The sequence below is a fragment of the Ambystoma mexicanum genome, chromosome 2p (genome assembly GCF_040938575.1).
Source record: "Ambystoma mexicanum isolate Mex_15411 chromosome 2p, UKY_AmexF1_1, whole genome shotgun sequence".
NCBI classification, from domain to species: domain Eukaryota; kingdom Metazoa; phylum Chordata; class Amphibia; order Caudata; family Ambystomatidae; genus Ambystoma; species Ambystoma mexicanum.
The window spans coordinates 885,984,548-886,005,703 of NC_090923.1; the positions used below are offsets into that span (position 1 = coordinate 885,984,548).

A 21,156-nucleotide genomic window follows, 5' to 3' on the forward strand; every position below is an offset into this window, starting at 1 on the left:
TACATTGCTGGGTCCCGCGATCAATAGATATTGCACAATGAATACACATGTTGACCAGCTACTGTCCCTCTATGCTTAGATGACTTCTGGTAACCCTTTCTCTCTTGGTGCATATGTCGCTTCCAGGTGAAGCTCTGTGATTTTGGCTTTGCTCGGATCATTGGAGAAAAGTCCTTCAGACGATCGGTGGTGGGAACGCCAGCATACTTGGCCCCTGAGGTTTTGCTCAACCAGGGCTACAACCGCTCGCTGGATATGTGGTCTGTGGGGGTGATCATGTACGTAAGCCTGAGCGGCACCTTCCCCTTCAATGAGGATGAGGACATCAATGAGCAAATCCAAAATGCGGCTTTCATGTACCCAGCCAGCCCGTGGCGGCAGATCTCAGCAGGAGGTAAGTGGGAAGGAATTATAAGGAGGGGCTGTGGACTCTGAAGGGTATAGGAACACAGGGGCAGTGTCATCTCCAAGAACTAACCCAACTCATTTCACTTGCAGCCATTGACCTGATCAACAACCTGCTCCAGGTGAAGATGAGAAAGCGCTACAGTGTGGACAAGTCCCTCAGCCACACCTGGCTACAGGTAAGCAGAGATGCATGAAATGTGTCAGCCTTGTTCAAGACAGTGTATGAAAGACTGTCATGGAGACAGAACCACCTGACAGCCGGCCCGGGTGATTCCCTTAGTTCAGGCAGAGTTCAAGGTCACCTAATGCTGGCAATGAACACTGAGCCGCCCAATCCAAGAAGGGAGAAGAGAATGCCTAATACGGGCCTGCATGTCCAGACATTCAGCTCAGGCAGAAAGGTGGTATAAAGCCATACGCTATGGATCCAGACTGAAGGGAAGGTAGGATAACATCAAATTTACATCCAAAATAGCTCAGCACTCACTTCTGAAATACGTTTGCAGCGCAGTCTGTAATCATCGCTCAGGCCTTCATCCGTCAGAAGTCAAAAGATTGAGTAGCACTGAGTTGGAGGAATAATCCTGCTATCCCAGTGCTTTGACGCAGACGGAATCCAGCATGAAGAGCTCTCTGAAGAGGTATATTTATTCAATTTATTTTGTTAGGTGTTTATAATGCACCTATACACAATGTGTTTCAAGGTACCATTAATGTATTGTCCGAGTTACACTATTGAATTAACACAGAGCATGACTTTGATGGATTTATTCATGGAATCTTATGTAGAGACCACTTGATATACTGTATTGGGGAACTACATTGCAGAAACGTGATTCCCGTTGGGATATAAAGTCATAATTCAATGTAAGAACTGCTGAAATGAGTGATTGCATTGGAAAAAGGAGACAAACAATATTTCATTTTAAGAGAGCATTATAGTAAATCTTAATGGGCAACCTTAGAATGCTCCACACAGCACAATCTAACTATTAGGCAAGGTGGCTGTATACGACAAGGGGAAAACTTTATAGCGTTATCCAAACACTCAGACTTTCTTCTCCATGGATGGTGTGTAAGACTTTGTGATACCAGTACTTGTTAGCCAATTATGAGATTAAAGTGACCAATCAGTGGGAAGGAGAAAAGCCGCATGTAAACAGCCTAGACTTGCTGAATCTGAAGCAGACTGTTGGACTGAACCCCTGCATGTGCTTAAATATATCCCTTAGCAACACCATGTTTAACATACCCCATACCTAAATCTACTGTGCCACAGATGAATGTTGTATAGTGCTTAACAAGAGAGGGTCCAATTCAGGAAGTACCAATGTTGATGTTCGGAGTTGTGGCTAGGCAGAGGTTGAGATGTTTCTTCCTTGTGTCTAGCTATTTGCAATGTGTGGTGCAATAGAGATAGATGCAAGGCACTTTGTGTTAACCATGAGACAAGGGCCATCAGTGTGTTCGATGCATTCCTTGCCATCTAGAGAAAAAAGCAAAGAACCAGCGGGACACTTTTCACCAGATACTCCTTTGCAAGAAAACCCATTTTCTGAAGAGTGCTTCATGCTGGTATTCTGTCCGCGTCCAAGCACAGTGGTAGGATTATTCGTCCAACTCCATGCTACTCATTCCTTCGACTTCAGAGCAATGCAAGCCTGAGGGATGATTACAGATTGCAAACACATTTGAGAAGTGTGCGCCTAACTCGCTGAGCTATGTTAGAGGTACATTGGATATTGTCCTATATTCCCTTGAATCACGATCCATAGCGGGTGACTTTATGCTCCCTTCCTGCCTGGGCTGAATTTCTGGCCATGCAGGTATTGCGCCTGCTCTTCTCATTTCTGAATATTTTGTTTAGATGTACTAGCCAGTAATAGGCAGATCAATCATGTAATACCAAGAAACCAGACATTGACCAATGCATGCAGGGTCCATAATCTTGTACCTCGAGGGATCCATGCATCTTGCCCGAGGCAGGTCCCGGGCAGCACATATCTTTATAATGTGCCATTTCTCTTTAATATCTATTGGTTATTATGTGCTAAATTCTGGATTCCTCCCTTTTCAAAGCGTTGTAACAATAGGCCTGGTTACTAATAAATGTAATGGTACTCATGACACAGGTTCCCAGCAGAGAATTCCCAAGATGTGTCGCCTGGCGCCAGTGATTCCACTTACACAGGTAGAGGTAAAACGCATAGGCTTGATGTATGCACGAAGAGAATCCTGTTTTTAGTCACTATGACTACACCCGCATGGTCCTTGAAATGAATTGTCTTGGTATGTGTAGCATCTTGACTGTACGTATCATACATCAAAAGGTGCATTGGGATTCCATGGAAGTCGGATGGACAGGACTGCAGGAGAGGAGCTTGAATTGAATAGATGCATAACATGTCCTCTCCTGCTAAACTCATCTTACTTCTGTAACGTAATAAAGCAGGTTCCTTTTCTTCCTACTTGCACCCCGAGTGTTCCTGCTCTGCTGTCACTTACCTGAAGTGCCGGGATGTTGAATATTACAGTACTCCACTTGTATTTTAGCTGTTCCATTTTCAAACGTAGGAGTCCTGTTCTCTTAGTAAGCCTCCCTGTGATGAGCAGTGGAGAGGTAGAGTGTTCGAGGAATGGAGCACAATAGATTGCCACTGTGGTTGAGTAACGTAACACAATATAACATACATGGTGCATAACACTCTAACATGACATATCAAAGGTTCAAAAGTAGCTCTTCGCTATCAGCAGACTGTACCACAGGCACTTTAAAAGTGGGATTTGGGGAAGGTTAAAACGCACGTTAAAACCAGAGTAATGTAACACACTATAACATGCATAAAACTCTATAAGATGACATTTTATAGGGGTCCAAAAGTATGCCCCCCAGTATCAGTAGAGTATATAAGATGTGACTTGGTGAAGTGTGACATTTTGTATAATTGATGAAGCGGCGTTATTTAAAAAATCGGATTCCTCTGAACAGGTCACACAAAATATATTCTCATAGGAAATTCGATGCAGAGTCCGAAAAAGCAAACCATATTCCCATCGCATCAAGGGGACAGATATAGAATCGTGTAATATACTTACCACTTTGGAGTTTTTAAGTGCACCCTCTTGTGTGGACCTTCCATATTTACTATTGCAGTGTCTTATATGTCCCAATGTCTAATATTTTTGAGGCGACCCCTTGACTTAATTGTTTTTATGGCAAGTTTCAGTGTATCAACAAGTCTCACATCAGCCCTTATGTTTATGTAACGGCAACAGTTGTCGTCTTTATAATACATAACCTCTTTTACACTTTGCATGAGTGTCATAACTTGTATTGTGGGCTCAGTTGCACATCCTTTCCCTTGGAAGTTTGATAATCTAGCACCATTAATGTGCCATAGTCGCTTACATGATGTAGGTTTAATTATAGATTCCTACCTGCTCTACGCCAACTGTTCGCCCCCCAGTTACTGCCTAAGGGCAGTTGCATATTCCATTTTTATTACAATCAGATTTCTCTATTAACACTGAACACAAAAGAAATACACAGTAATAGAAATGCAAAGGTGGCATTAAAATCCAAGCGCAACACAATATTACTGACGTTCATTCCTGATAGAATGTAGAGTAATAAAGTCCTTAAAACATGGTGTAAGAGTGACCCCAGGTGGTCGACAAATGCAACTGCTCATCCCTCCCCATCTCTACTAATCCCTACAGCTCCCCTTATGTCATTTTCCCTCTCCTCCAATAAACTACCAGTTCTCTCTCATTAAGGGGGTACACTCCCCTTCTATCCCACTCTAGGGCCCCTCACTTGCATTTCCTCACCCACTACCCCGTTCTGCACCATCCCCTACAATCTTAACTGCCCCATATACCACAGACTCTTACCCCCAGCCCTGTCATTTGTTAAGATGGAGTCCTAGAATCTGGCATATTTTAGGAGGCCATCCTAATTATAGTGAACAGGGGAGAGGTTTGCCAAAACCCAATCAAAGTAGCAACAGAGAGCGCTCAAGGCCATTCTGAGGAGAGTGAGAGTGAGGTCGGTCAGGGGTCCACAATGAGCCCACACAGGGAAGCAGACAATAATTCCATTTCTCCAGCATGGGGTCTGGCATGGATTCACATGCTCATGAATATTCCCCGTCGTCAGGCTTGGAATCCTCGGTAAAAGAAAAAATCAGTTTCAGTTTCGTTTCTGAACTGTCTTTCTCCCAATAACCAATCATTGGTCTCTGGGTCATACTGCCCCCAGCCAATGACTGCCCTCTATCTAAGCCCCTCCTCAGGAGCCATCTTCAGATTTTTACTGCACGTTCAAGTGTTGGGAGTCCTTGTGCTTAGTTCTCAAGCTTTTACTGCGTATTGCGTTTTTCAAAGTTTACTTTCATATTTTCAGTCAAATCGAGCCTCAAGCTCCAGCGATTCTTCTTCCGGTTAACGGGGACCCGTTTTGGAATTCTCTATGGCCCTCAAGCGAATTTCACTTCTTAGAGGATTCCGGAAGATCTTTGTGGCGTACCCCGCGTAGACATGGCTGAATACAAAGGAGACTCGACCCCCGTTGGATCCAAGCTGTTTAGGATCTGCCGAGGATGTGGACTACAGAACGTCTTCAAGGAGGATGAGCACTCCCACTGCCTCTACTGCCTGCATTCCGACAAGTTGCACGTGGAGGAGGACTGCGCGTTCTGCAAGGACATGTCTGCCCCTACCATGAAGGACCATCACAAAAGGCTCGCTGACTGGCTGGAGGCGAAAAGCCCGGTGGCAGGTGAGCCCAAAAAGATTACTAAGCGGTCTTCTAAGACCTTTGAGTGTGCACTGGCGACGGGGGCCCAACATAAGGCAGAGCACTGCAAGTCTGCGGGCACCGGGAGCACTGTTGTAACGGGCTCCGCGGCTGCCAGGCCAGGCCCAGCATCACCGACACCGTTAACCACGAGCCAACGCTCTGGCTTGACGGACAGGAAGTCGGAAAACCCGAGTAAGCTTCGGGAGAAACCCCGGTTGACCCAAACGGAGAAAGCCAAGGGGAAGCGTGAGGTAGTGACCCCCCCCCACGGCAAAGGCCTCAGACGCGCCAAAGGTCGTGAAGGTCCAGATTCACCTGGCTAAGATTTCGATTGAGAAAGTGGCAGCGTCCTTGGCGAAACCCGCAGATGCAGCCCCAGTGGAGACAACCTCAAAGCCAAGAGTTTCCCTGTCCTCCCGCAGGGAATAGTCTTTCCTGCCCATCGAAAAGACCGCTGTGAATCCCCTGGCCGAGAAGATGGGGGGGGGGGGTGCAATAGTCCAACTGGACTCAGATATCTCTTCCGAGGATCAGTCTTGGACAAGAGATTTGTCGAGGTCAGGTCCCACGGGAAGGACCCCGACTAGGTGGACGTGGAGAGCGACGGGGAGCCGACAAAGAACGGCAGATTGACGAGGAACTGGACACCACGCCGCTGCTGATGCTCCCATTGCAACCGCTGCAACCACCGACGGACAGGTCGGACGACATCTTGCTGGCCCTGTGCACCCTGTGTTCAGTAATAAGAACAAGGATGCCTTTGCCTCCAGCGGACGATCCAGCGGCGCCTGGACCGTCAGGAAGCCCTTCACCCAAGCGGAGGCGAGTCCATCCGCCCCCACCCTTCCATCCTTTACCTCCATCCCCTCTGAGGGACGAGACGCCGACGACGGGGATGGACGGCGGCGGCGACGACGGATCAGATGTCTCGTCGCCCCCACCCCCGGGCTTCTCCTCCCAACGAAATTGGCTCATTTCACACCATGATCGCTAGAGCCTCAGAGCTTTTTCAGCTATGCCCCGAGGAGCAGAAGGAGGGATTCCTTTATCAGCGAAGAGAGGCCAAGAGGCAGACCGTGCTCTCGGTCCCGCTGTTGGACAACTGGGACGAGGGGCTGGCCCTCCTGAAGAACCCATCCTCGGCCCCGGCGAAGAGAGACCGGTACGAGAAGTGGTACCGGGTCCCAGACTCAGCACCGATGTGCCTCAAAGCGCAGCCGTCTCCGGGCTCAGTGGTCTCCGCGGCTGCCAAGAAGAAATCTGCTGGGACGACGCCATCAACTTCCACTTCCCCGCCAGACGGGGAGGGTAAGAAGCTGGATACCATGGGACGGCGGGTCATTTTGTCGTCGGCGACAACCATTTAGGCGGCCAACGCTCTCGCTATCGTGGTTCGCTACGATAGGGAGCTGTGGTTTAAAATCGCCCCCCTCCTGGACTTCCTCCGAGAGGACAAGAGGACAGAGGCCCTTGAAATTTTACAGGGAGGTGAGGTGGCTTTGGACCACGCCATTACGGTGGCCACGGACATCGCTGACACTGGCTTCTACCAGATGGGTAACAGCGTTTGCCTTTGCCGGCGTGGCTGGCTCAGGGCCACCGACTTCCGTCAGGACGTTCAGACGAGGGTACTGGACATGCCCTTCGACAGGAACAACTTGTTCGGCAAGGCAGTAGATGAGTCACTGCAGGCAATCAAGGCAGACACCGAGACGGCCCGGGCCTTGGGCATGCTCCGTCAACGACGGCTGTCCTTTTGGCCCTCTGGAGGCAAGTTGCAAGGTGCCTCCAAAGGATTCAGCGGCAGCTCTTCTTCATACCGTCAGGCTGCCCGCTCTTTGTCACAGGAAGCCTACAGAGGCCGCAACCAGGCTGGCGGACATCGTCGTCATTGCCAAGGGGCCCAAGGCGGTAAGGCCTCAGCGAAACAGGACTGAACCAGCTGTGATGTTGGGGCCCCCACCGAGCACCCGGGTGGGAGGCCGGCTGGCAAAATTTAGTTGGTGTGTTGAAATCCATCTCCACTGACCGTTGGGTGTTGGATGCCCTGGCCCATGGGCACACTCTGGCGTTCCAAAGGAAGTGTCCCCGTTTTCCACCCGTCGCCAGAAAAGAAAACCACATTCCTCAACTACTTCTATAGGTACGAGCACTGCTAAAGAAGGGCACGATAGAGCTCGTCCCGAAGAGGTTCCGGGGCTCCGGAGTATACTCACTGTACTTCCTCGTTCGTAAGAAGACCGGCATCTCGCGGCCCATCCTAGACCTCCGCCGCTTCAACAAATAGATAAAATCCCAGAAATTCCAGATGGTCCCCCTTCAGAACGTGCTGGGACAGCTGGAAGAAGGGGACTTCCTGTGATCGCTAGACCTGGAGGATGCCTACTTCCACATCCCCATTCACAAGGGGCACCGAAAGTTTCTGCGCTTTGTGGTTCAAGGACGACACTACCAGTTCAGGGCCCTTCCCTTCGGTCTGAGCTCGGCCCCAAGGGTCTTCACCAAGTGCCTGGCATTGGTGGTGGCGTGGCTGCATCTGCAGGGGATCCACGTCTACCCCTATCTGGACGATTGGCTCATCCGAGCGAAGTCAAAGGAACTCGCTGTCGAACACGCAGCGAGGGCGGTCCGCCTGCTCACGGAACTGGGGTTCTCGATAAACCATGCAAAGTCCTGCTTGGAGCCATCGCAGGACGCCCAATTCCTGGGAGGCAGTCTTGACAGGGTGGCGCACCTAGCCGTACTGTCAGAGGACATGATAAAGGCCATCCTGGGCAAGGTACAACAGCTGTCGGCCATGAAGTTTGCAAGGGTGAGGTCCATCAAGTCCCTGCTTGCATGATGTCCTCATGCATCTACCTCTTTCGGCTGTGCAGACTGCAGATGTGTCGCTGCAGCAGTTCCTTGACGCCCGTTGGATGCAGGCAAAGGGAAGCTTCTAGGACAGGATCACCCTCAATGAGCCATTCCGTCGGGTGTTTCCATGGTGGGGGGTCCGTGCACATCTAGCGGCGCGCACAGACTTCCAGACCCCGACGCATCAGGAGACGGTGACAACGGACAGATGGGGGCACATACCGGAGATCTCCACGCAAGAGGTCTTTGGCTCCCGGAGGAGAAGTTGTTGCACATCAACGTCCTGGAGCTCAGGGCCGTGTTTTGGGCCCTCAAGTCATTCCTCCCATCCCTCATGGGCAAGGTGGTGCAGGTCTTCACTGACAACACCACAACGATGTTCTACATTCGAAAGCAGTAGGGCACCAGATCCCCTGCTCTCTCCAAGGAAGCAAAGGACCTATGGCACTGGGCCGTCGCTCAAAGGATGTTCCTGGTACCTTTTCATATGGCAGGAGTGAAGAACACTGTCACCGACTCACTCAGCGGGGAGCTGCGCTCTTGCCACAAATGGGTACTTCGGCAGGTTCAGGTGGACCTACTGTTTCGACGATGGGGCAATCCCCAGATCGATCTATTTGCGATGGCGATGAACACCAAGTGGCAGAGGTTCGCCAGCAGGTTTCCCAAGCCAGGGAGCATGGGGGGTGCGTTCTCTTTCCCCTCGGACGGCATGTTCCTCTATGCGTTCCCACCATTGCCGTTGCTCCTATGACTCATCAGTCAACTCAGACGGTCCCTGTGCAGGATGATCCTCGTTGCACCGGCATGGCCGAGGCAGATATGGTACCCGGACCTTCTGGATTTGTCAGCGTCCCCTTCAGTCAAGCTTCCGGCAGACGCAGATCTTCTTGCCAGGGAAGGAGGCACGATCCTGCACAATGACCCGTCGTCGCTGAACCTGCAGGCCTGGCTCCTGCAGCACTAGAGGTGGGTGGATACGAGATCCCGGATCCCACTCTTAAGTGCTACAGACATAAATGGAAGAGGTTCACTGCCTGGTGCCGTACACAGAAGATAAACCCTCTACGGATTGCGGCCCCTCAAGTGCTGCCGTACTTGCTGTCACTGGCCAAGGCGGTGCTGGCGCACGCCTCTATCAAGATCCATCTGGCGGCTATCTCCTGCTACACCAGAACTCTGGGGCGATCGTCGCTGTGGTTGCATCGCCTGGTTAAGGAGTTCATGAAAGGACTTTTCCACTCGTTCCTGCCGGTGAAGGCTCCGGCCCCGGCGTGGGAGCTCAATGTGGTGCTGACTAGGCTCATGGGTCCCCTGTTCAAGTCCTCTGCATTCGGCACCTCTGAAATTCCTATCGTGGAAGACGGCGTTCCTGATGGCCATCACCTCCGCACGACGAGTGGGAGAGATCCAGGCCCTCTCCTGTAAGCCTCTGTACTTGACTTTCCACGCAATGAGGGTCGTGCTGAGGACGCACCCCTCCTTCATGCCCAAGGTGCCATCGGACTTCCATCTCAACAAGCCCTTGGTGCTACCTGTTTTCTTCCCTTCGTCGACGGCTGAGAGGACTTTGCACTCGCTGGATGTGGCTAGAGCGCTGAAGTTCTATGTGGACCGCGCAAAGAGTTTTCGGAAGACGTCACAGCTATTTGTGAACTTAGGCTCTGTGAACCAGGGGAAGGCCCTCTCCAAGGCCTCCATTTCCAGGTGGCTCTCGGGCTGCATCACACACTGTCACTGGTTGGCAAACCGACCATTGCCTGGCCGTCCGAGAGCCAATTCAACCAGAGAGATCGCTGCAACTATGTCGTTCCTGTCTGGCGTGCCCCTGCTGGACATCTGCAGGGCTGCTATGTGGAGGTTGACGCACAACGTCACGAGATTCTACTGCGTCGACTGGGATTCCAGGGAGGAGTCCAGAGTTGGCCAAGCAGTGCTGCGCAACCTGTTCGCTTCAAGGTGAGCATGGTGAGGAGGTAAGAGATGCTTAATGTTGAAATGCTTAATGTTGAACCTTACCACCTCCCGTGGTTGTGCATGTGTGTACTGCTATGTATTTTTGTATTCATGAGCATGTGAATCCATGCCAGACCCATGCTGGAGCACAACAGTTACAGGTAATTAACTTGTTCCATGTCCAGGAGTCCCACAGTTTGAGTTACACCCCTTAACATAGTCAGAGGTTCTTAAGCTGTTGGACGGACTCAAACCAACTTTCTGCAAAGGCGATGTGTGCCCGGCAAAAGTGCTCAAAGCCTGTGCTAAACTGGTGGACCCAATGGTCACAAAATGTATCAATTCTTCCTTCCAAGAATGTGTGGTTCCCACCATCATTAAACAAGCTTAGATATACCTACAGAAGTCATCTTTAGACCCTAATGTTCTAGCTAACTACAAGCCAATTACGAACGTGCCATTCTTGCTTACATTGCTAGTTAAAGCTGCACATCTGCAGGTACAAAACTTCTTGGAAAGTGATCAGATTTTGGGGCAGAGGCATTCAGGTTTTCGCAGAACCCACAGCACGGAAACCGCCTTGCTGGACCTCAAGGCAAATATGTCAGATGTTCTGGATAAGGGAAGTACAACTCTCTTGATGCTGGTTGATCTGTTGGCCTCTTCGACCTGGTGGATCATTCCAAATTGATCGCCAGGCTTGTCCAATCTGCCCACTTCTCTGATGCTGCAACAAGGTGGGTGCAATCTTTCCTGTCTGACCGCACTGCCAGAGTATTATCAGATACCCACAAGGCGGATGACTTCATGCTACCCTGTGGAGTCCCTCAGGGCTCTTGTCTATTGCCCATTCTCTTCAACATTTTCATTATGTCGCTCTTTTAACTCCTCGATGCCAACAAAGTGTTACATACCAATTATGCTGATGATACTCGGTGTCTCATCCTGCTTTCTGGTGATTACAACACGGACACAGTGGTCATCAACTCTGTATACTCCATTATAAAATCCTGGATGCTGGAGAACGATCTGGTGCTTAATGAGCAAAAACTGAGTTGATGATCATCAGCACAGCGGCACGGCTGAAAAAACGTACTCCAGACTACCAAGTGTTTCATATGGCTGGCTGCAGTTTCCAACATTCCCTAAGGTTAAGACTCTAGGTGTGGTTATTGAACAGGAACTAAGCATGAGGGCACACGTGAGCTGCCCAGCGGCATCCTCATCATACTACCTCAAACTGCTGGCACAGTTAAGACCAGTCGTATCACGGGAGAACTGTGCTACCATTGCTTGGGTGCCAAGCTGGACTATGGCTACTGTCTGCTTCAAGGCGTTAGCAAAGGAGAAATAAGGCGCCTTCAAACTGTTCAAAATAGTGCAGTTAGAGTAGTGGAAGGCATGAGTAGAAAGGAAAATGTCTCAGAAGCTTGGCGCTCGTTGCATTGGCTTCCTGTGCCTAGCAGGATCTCTTTTTGCATGTTGTCCGACACATAAATGCCTATATGGTACCAGCCCAGGTTATCTATCTTACCGGCTAGCCTGGCTACCGGCATGCAGGGCACTGAGATCTAAAAACACTGGCCTTCAGATTCCTAAAGCAAAGCTCAACATGGTGTCTCAAGGGTCTTTCAGCCTCAATGAGCTGGAATGACCTCCCACTTGACCTAAGGCTATGTCGGTCCTTGCCCAAATTTAAACAAACATTGAAGACCCTTTTATTCTTCTGAAATCTTTTGCTCCCCTCTAACGCTAAGATTGTTAGGTTTGCTGTTTTATGTGTCTATTATGTGTGCACTACCATGCCCATTGGCCTGTCTTTATGCGCAATATAAATAAATATAAATAAGAAGAAACCTGGAGTATACCTGATGCTTGTATCCTGAATACAACTTGAGGAACAAGTCTGTGGCTGCAATTCTTCAACATCTCCAAAGGTTGCTTGCTGATTCAAGGACTGAACCGGAGAGGACCTGGACAGGCAACTTCTTCTCTTAGCAACAAGGGTACATCCGGCAACTGCTGCTCTTCACCCGAAATGTCCAGGAATCCAGTCCTATGTGTCGGCTGTCCTGCAGAGGTATCTACGTGTGTCCTTGTTAGGCAAAGACTACAGGTGTAAACAAAACCAACCTTTGGTATAAGTCTGTACTACACAGTTTTTGGTAGCGGTTCTGAGCAACCAGGCTTATCTCAAGAGGGTAATTAACAAATTTAAGCAAGGATTTTCATCTTCTTTTTTGCGGGTTAGGGTGTACAAGGACAGAGCTGTATATAAGAGAACACAAGCACCACTAGCTACCCAACTTCCCAACACAATGGTAGTGGGGTGGGTATTCCTATAAGTGATTGTTAATTTCACTTAGCTGTATAGATCATACTTACATCGGTATCAAAAGACATTTTTTAATTAATATACACATGGTTAAAAATGACCATCTGTGAGCCAGGCATTTCAATGGTCTAACTAAAACACAAAATGAAATAACAGCGTTGTTTTGGGGTACTTCAGAGTACAGAGCATAACATCAACATCACATTTGTCACAGAAGCATCATAGTGACAACTTTTTTTGAATAGCTAGATCTCTCATTATTTCTATTCCAACAATTGTGATGTTAGTACCAAAGTGACATTTGGTTCACATGACATCACGACTTATTGTCATAACTCGTCTACACCAACTTGTGTTCCTGGGGATAGAAAAACAGCACAACCGAAACAATCTTGATATTAAGTATGTAATCTGCCTCCTTCTTCAGGATGCTATTTTTCTTTGGATATACAAACAGTTAGGCAGTAGATCATGTGCTCAGCATGTTCTGCCTGCAATTAAGACAAATAAAAACTACATTTAGAAACAACGATACCTATAATGATTATGAGCATGGTTATTTTAACAAACAGTACAAGGGGTCAGTACCCCACTAACCTGCTACTTTCGTAGATTCTTTCACGAGTCTGAGTTAAATCACATTATTTGGCATCATATTTATGCCTCTGGAATCATTTCCAACTGCAAGACAACAAAAGGGAGAGAACTGTGTTAGCTCTCTCCTTTTTTCGTCTCACATCTCGTCTGTTATAAATCATGTCTAAGCGTGTGTTAAAAATATACCGTTTTGATAGGTTTGGAGTGTGGAATGCTTCCTGATGCAATGTCACCAAATGCCATATTGGAAAAACACGGTCAATACCGTGTATTCTCAGGTCACCTCCTGGACTGTGCTATGACTGAGACATAAGGGGGGTTGGAGAGAAAAGAGCAGACAAAAGCTTGATCAAAACTGAATTAGAGTAGGAGTCTGGTAAGAAAAGCATATGTATATCTCTCCCTGAGCTAACACTTACTAGATTAGGTGCCAGATGCATAGATGTAACGCTGTCTGTAGGACTTTTCTCCCGGGGCGATCGCGGTATGAGATTGCTGTGTCTGCCGAAAAAATCACGTTAGGCACTGTCTATAGTTTGATCCTCGCAATGCCAGAGAAGGCCGACTGTGACAGGGTTTTCCCGGCCACCATCTTGAATAGATGTGTTCTTAAGCGTCTACCTCATGTAGACTCACGCATGCATAGTCGCGTTGCCGCCATGTTGGATAGGGACTTTTCTAAAGTAGTGTGTTGATATTAATTGTGTTCAAATATTTGTACATCCTATAACGCATATATGATAACATAATGATATGCGGTCTGATGTTTATAATTTCTCGATATTGCGATAGCCGCTTCAAGCAGTGCGCGGTCAGCTGCTAGTGCAATAATGGTGAATAGCACTAAGTATTTTATTAATTATTCCAAAGTGTGTAATCAGGGACTGGTTATATAAGAATCAAAATCTATCACTGCGGTTATATTGCTTACAGAAAGAAAAAACAAATCAATTGGGGCAAATACTAATTCAGATTGCATGCCAGTTCGTGTTTAATGTCTTAGGCATATGGGTGATGTATCTTCGAGGCTAGTTGAGGTAGAGGTTATCTCAGTTGTTGTCCACTGCTGAACATCTATATTAGGCATCACAGACGCGATAACTGGAAAAATACAGTTTGTGTGTGTAAATAAAGTACGGTCTAAGTCTGCTAACATGTATAACAGCACTTACATGTGATGGATTTCTTCATATTTGTGCTGAATGTGAGTTGATCATCACAGGCAGTATATGCGGAAGCTGACAGCTTAATGATAGAATAGATTTCATTCTACAGCTAAATTTAAACCAGTTTTAACAGTGTCCAAATTATAAATCCACTTCTGTTCTATTTTTCTAAGGTACACAAACACATTTTGAGGTAAACCAGGTATCAAAAGTGCTTGGCCAACAAGTAGTATGTTGCTGTTTGATACACTACCTGCCGCACCGGAGTGGAACTAGTAGGTACCTCAAACCTACTAACACATAATGACAAAGAAAAAGTTGTTCCACAAAGTAGATGCGCTGCTAGTACGAACATTTAGAGAAGAACAATTCAATATTGTATAAGTGCTGTTCCAAATACAAAAACTACAGGAAACGGTATTAGTCTTGATGAAATATATATCATGTTCTTCTTAGTGATATTAAGACTAGTCTGCCGTCACGTGTTTCAACCTCTATCAGGTCTTTCTCAAGGCAAGACTGTACATTTAACAACCACAAAACCAAAACCAGCATTAAACATAGCATGACATATTAAATAGTGTGTAAAAAAAATAAATAATTCCAAAGAAAAACAACAATAAAACATAGCAGTTAAATATTGGAGTGTAGGTTAGCGACAGGGGAGGGTGGGCAAGGGTCCAGATAGAGAGGGATGAACACAAACAAAATTGAGCCCCCAATGAGCGCACAAGACCAGTACATTACCATAGCAAGGAAACAATGCAATTCATGCGGCCAGGAACAAATCATCACAAAACATAAAGATCAAAAACAAAAGAAGAGAAAGAGGGGAGTGTACCCCGTTAGCATTCCGCAAAACAATTTTGAACACGATTACACATTGTTGAGTCAATGTAGCCATGCACCTTTAAAAGTGAGAATGATTCCTCCATAGAACCAAAAAAGATCACCCAGATAGTGCAGTAAAACACTTCCAATATCAGAATTCCATGCCATAACTAGTGGAAACCAACATTCTATATATGTGTTTACGTTTCATTCATAAACAGATATTTCTTGTAGTGTATTAAAAAATCACTCATACGAGAACATGATGTCCAGTCAGAACTTCATGTCGAAAAAGAAGATGGGAAACCAGCATGCAATTTGTATTATAGGAATGGTTATGAGCCTGGACCAAGTACCAGGTGATGGGGCCGATACAGGAAGCCTACATAGAGATGACCACCCGTGAAATCCTGATAAAGTGAGGGTGAGGAACAAATCAACAATTTACCGAGCATATTGTGTTCCTGTCAAAAAACAAAACTTTCAAATACCGGCGCTTGATAGGGTAGATGCGCAGATGCGTAATAGTTCCTGCAAGACATGGGTATATGTGGAAAGCCATTTAGTGATAGGTGAATTCCTACATCTTAGGATGCTGCCAGAAGCCGGGCAAAGAAATTACCTGGTGATTTTCCTTTAGAAAGCAGCTTTGGTGAAGTTTAGCGGGCTGCGTGTAATAACATGTGCATCTGTGTCACATCCATATTAGGCGGCCTGTAACAATATGGTAAAAGTATGATTGAAACGGGTATCCTGCAAACGAATATCTTATTGTAGAACGGTGTGTCTACACCTGGCAAAACAACACGCGTATTTGTAAAAACGTGAAACGAGTGATGTTGCGTACCTATATCCTCGGATCGAATCCAGACGTCCATTACCACTTCATCTAACGCGCAAAATGTGCTGCATTCATTATATGCGATAGAAAACTTCCTATTCTTGCGTGCCGTGTCTGATCACGTGTACCTTCCTCATCACGTGATATGTAAGAGGGAGACCGGAACAAAGCTAGTAAAGATTCGGCCATTGCTGAGAGTGAATCCATATCTGTTTAGGAACACGGTCTATATTGATACCGCCATAATAGTGGGAAATATTATATGTGCATGGGCATATAACAATCAGACAATATACCGCTGCATCCTAAAGAAATGCCATGTGTTGCTTTCTCACATAGCAAAGAAAGATCATAATGCATAATGCTCTCAAAACGTGATAGTATTGCCTCAGACAGAGACAATTGGGAAATTGTTCAAAATAGAATACAAGAATGAATTGGTCAACAAGAGTCATGCCATGAAATGTATGTTTTTGGACAGGAAGAGAGCGGACATGATCTGCTGTACGATTCAGGACCAACCATGGCAATGTCACAATATGTGAGCATTGAATATTGGAAAGTTGCCAAAAAAAGGGGGATATTGTACTATCATGAGACATGGGATTCTCGAATATTACAGAAAGACATTCAGTTCTGTGTCTTTATTTAATCTCAGTGTCGTGCATCTAAGCTTGCAAGTGGTCCGTGCTTCAAGCTGTCGTAGTAATAATTGCTGGTGACCTCCTCTCAGGTGAATATGTGCTTGAAGTAGTCCAATGTACCAGATGTCTTTGACAGAGTCCAGTTGGTGATATTTCTCCCAATGGATTGCCAAAGACAATTTCGGATCTTGAGATGTGAAAAATGTTCACAAATACGAACTCATAACTCTCTAATAGTGGAGCCTACATATACCTTGTGGCACGAACCTTATACCTTATCGAAGCGAGAAATAAACAAATATTGGGAAAAAGTATCATTGGTAAACTATATTGAACACAACATGGTCCCAAGGGGTCTACGCGTTCTTATCTTTCCAGATTTTATACACGATGATGATCATGATCTGGCCCAAGAGTGGGAAGAGAATCTCACTCTCAGTTCTGAAAAAATGTTGAAACTACTTGTAAAACAGATTGAAACTTTGAAAAAAAATATTGAAACCATGAATAACGCAATTGCTGTTAAAGAAAAAAACTACGATAAAATGCATACCATACTCAAAGATTACCAAGATGAAATTAAAATATGGAAATTTCGCAAATTCTTTCGTGATGAAAGAGATCATAATAACGATCGTGTTTATACCTTTCAGGCGAAATTTTATCACAATAATATTGGTCCCACGGTTAAAACACCCACTGTTAACTCCAGTTTCCTCAGAGGTAGAATCTGAAGAGGAACAACAGAACCCATCGGAGAAAGGGGAGGACAGTCTGACCCCTGCCCTAACCCACCATAGAAGGGGGGTTTTGGCAGAAATTAAGAGATATAAGATGGGTAACATCCCTAATTTCAGTGCCACAACTAATAAACAAGTTGCTTTAGTGTCCCTTTAGGGCGAACTACCACAACACCAACAACATCTTCCGAGGAGGAAGAGGATCAAGGGTCAGATACAGGGCGAAACGCAAACCGGTACCAGATTCGGTCCAGTCTCAGGAATCTCAAATCCAAGTCAATCCTGAGAACATAGTTTACAATTTGTCAAGCAAAATATCCACGGCCGAGTTGTCACTTCTGAATAAAGGTTTGTCCTATGCACCCAGCCGTCAGTCTGATCTTATTGATTTCCAAATTGATCTTTTCAAATTTATTCGGAAGCTCAAGTTGAAAAAGTTTTTTCACAATTAAGTCAAACAGTGCAAACCTAGCCAGACACCTAAACCTGCCAGCAATTTGACTATAGCAGACATTGAAGATACCAGGCTTCACATGTCATTAACAGATGACTCACACCTAACTGAATCTTCAATACATCATGAACTAGGTATACATCAGCAGAATCTCAATCTGCAGGAACATAAATCCAAATTTGTTCCACCGTCACAGAATGAGAGTGTAATTGACACTTTTTACCAAGCTGCGACACAGGATATACACCAATACATGGACTGTTCCAAAATTGGCTTGAAAAGACCTTATTCCAACTTATCAGTTTCAGAAAAAGAGGCACTTGGAAATCTTAGGAAGGACAAAGATATTGTCATCAAAGAAGCAGACTAAGGCGGTAATATAGTGGTTATGAACACTCAGGATTACATCTGTATGGCCAATGAACATCTTTCCACTCCAGGGTGCTACAAGGTACTTTCAGGGAATCCGACTCAACAGACAGATTTGGACTTCTCGACTTTAATTCAGGGCTGGCACTCACGTGGTTTACTCACTGATGAAGAAAGACACTTTTTATCCCGACCGTTTCCGGTTATTCCGACCATGTATTTTCTTCCAGAAATCCATAAAGATTTTGCTACACTACCACAGGTCAGACCTATTATGATTGGCCTTGGGTGGGCCTCTGAAGGCCTCTGAAGGTATTTCACAATACACTGACACTGCCATCAAGGAAATTGTACCAACTCTCCCAGCGTACCTACGCAACTCGATGCAAACATTACAAATATTGCAAACTGTAGAATGGCGTCCACACTATCTGTTAGTTAGCTTTGACGTAAAAGCACTATACACATCCATCCAGCACAATCTGGCACTTGACACCATTGACTTCACATTTCGCAATCGTTCGTCTTCATACACTCAGCATGTTCAAATGATTAAAGACTTCCTAGCATTCACTTTGGAACATAAGTTCTTGTTTAATCGAAAGTACTATGTGCAAACAAAGGGCATGGCCATGGGAGCAAAATATGCTCCATCCTTGGCCAACCTCTTCTTGGGGTATTTTGAACACAATCACATTTTCAGGACACATGAATTTTCTTCAAACATTGTTGTTTGGAAAAGGTACATTGAAGACATAATGCTCATATGGAGGGGCACTGCAGAACGTTTTGATGCATTTTCGAAGTATTTGAACCAGAACACCTTTGGCATTGAATTCTCTGGACATGCAAGCCCCAACCAGTTGGAATTTCTAGATCTTAGGATCAGTATTACTAATGAGGCTATACACACTCAAACCTTTAGGAAATCAGCTGCTGTGAACGCCATTCTTCATGCCACCAGTTGCCACAGACGTTCTGTCATACATAATATCACCTTTGGAGAATTTTACCGTGCTTGCAGAAATTGCAGCGCTCAAACTACATATGAACAAGAGGCAGAGGTTCTCAGAACGAGGCTACTCGAACAATTGTATCAACAAAGGAATGAAACGCGCAAATATGATCTCGCGGGACTCCAGTCTCACCAATTCTAGTTCCAAGAAGACTCCAACTAAACTAGAAGTACAGTTTATTACTAAATATGCACAGGACAGTGGTATGTTGTTCCAATTGATAAATAGCCATTGGCATCTGCTACAATTGGATCCAGATCTTCATCCTTACATTTCAAAACGGCCCAAGTTGGTGTTCACCAGGAACCAAACACTTAGAGGTCAACTATGCCCCTCGTTCCTCGAACCAAAGCCTGCTCAATCACATAACATCTTGTGGCTTAAATCCAAACCGCTGGGATTTTTCAAATGTGGCACGTGTAATTTCTGTCAATTTACTTTGTGCACAGACTTGTCCACCTGCCATAATGGCCTTAGTGTGCAAATACGGGATTTCATAAATTGTAAATCAAAGTATGTGGTATATGCTATCCTATGCGTATGCCACAAGGTATATGTAGGCTCCACTAGTAGAGAGTTAAGAGTTCGAATTCGTGAACATTTTTCACATCTCAACAGTCAAGATCCAAAATTGCCTTTGGCAATCCATTGGCAGAAATATCACCAACTGGACTCTGTTAAAGACATCCGGTACATTGGACTACTTCAAGCACATATTTACCCGAGAGGAGGTGACCGGCAATTATTACTACGACAGTTTGAAGCACGGACCATTTGCAAGCTTAGATGCACGACACTGGGATTAAATAAAGACACAGAACTGAATGTCTTTCTGTAATATTCGAGAATCCCATGTCTCATGTTGGTACAATATCCCCCTTTTTTTGGCAACTTTCTAATATTCAACACTCAAATATTGTGACCTCGCCATGGTTGGTCATGAATCGTACAGCAGATCATGTTGTCCACTCGCTTCCTGTCCAAAAACATACATTTCATGACATGACTCTTGTTGACCAATTCATTCTTGTATTCTATTTTGAACAATTTCCCAATTTTGTCTGTCTGAGGCAATATTAGCACATTTTGGGAGCATTATGCATTATGAGCTTTCTTTGCTATGTGAGAAAGCAACACATGGCATTTCTTTAGGATGCAGCGTTATATTGTCTGATTGTTACATGAGGATGCAGCGATATATTGTCTGATTGTTATATGGCCATGCACATATAATATTTCCTACTATTATGGCGTTATCAATATAGACAGTGTTCCTAAACAGATATGGATTCACTCTCAGCAATGGCCGAATCTTTACTAGCTTTGTTCCGTTCTCCCTCTTACATATCACGTGATGAGGAAGGTACACGTGATCAGACACGGCACGCAGGAACATGAAGTTTTCTACTCCCATATAATGAATGCAGCGGATTTCGCGTGTTAGATGATGAAGTGGTAATGGAGGTCTAGATTCGATCTGAGGATATAGGTACGCAACATCACCTGTTTCACGTTTTTACAAATACGTGTGTTTTGCCAGGTGTAGAGACACCGTTCTACAAAAGATATTACTTTGCAGGATACCTGTTTCCATCATACTTTTACCATATTGTTACAGGCCGCCTAATATGGATGTGACACAGATGCACATGTTATTACACGCAGCCTGCTAAACTTAGCCAAAGCTGGCTTTCTAAAGGAAAATCACCAGGTAATTTCTTTGCCCGGCTTCTGGCAGCATCTTAAGATGTAGGAATTCATCTATCACTAAATGGCTTTCCACCTATACCCATGTCTTGCAGGAACTATTAACCATCTGCGCATCTACCCTATCAAGCGCCGGTATTTGAAAGTTTCGTTTTTTGACAGGAACACAATATGCTCGGTAACTTGTTGATTTGTTCCTCACCCTTACTTTATCAGGATTTCACGGGTGGTCATCTCTATTTAGGCTTCCTGTATCTGCCCCACCACATGTTACTTGGTCCAGGCTCATAACCAGTCTTAGAATACAAATTGCATGCTGGTTTCCCATCTTATTTTTGGACAGGAATTTCTGACTGGACGACATGTTCTCGTACGAGTGATTTTTTTTAATACACTTACAAGAAATGTCTGTTTATGAAACGCAAACACATATAT

At 45.6% G+C, this 21,156-nt stretch overlaps 1 protein-coding gene across 1 annotated transcript in view; it reads left to right on the forward strand.

The window, feature by feature from the left end:
- Positions 1–21,156, forward strand: part of PRKD2 (protein kinase D2) — a 704,913-nt gene that overhangs the window by 640,931 nt on the left and 42,826 nt on the right. Inside the window, exons 16-17 of the mRNA XM_069644584.1 lie at positions 127–394; positions 499–584. Of these exons, the coding sequence (XP_069500685.1) occupies positions 127–394; positions 499–584 (354 nt within the window). The remainder of the gene's footprint in view (positions 1–126; positions 395–498; positions 585–21,156) is intronic.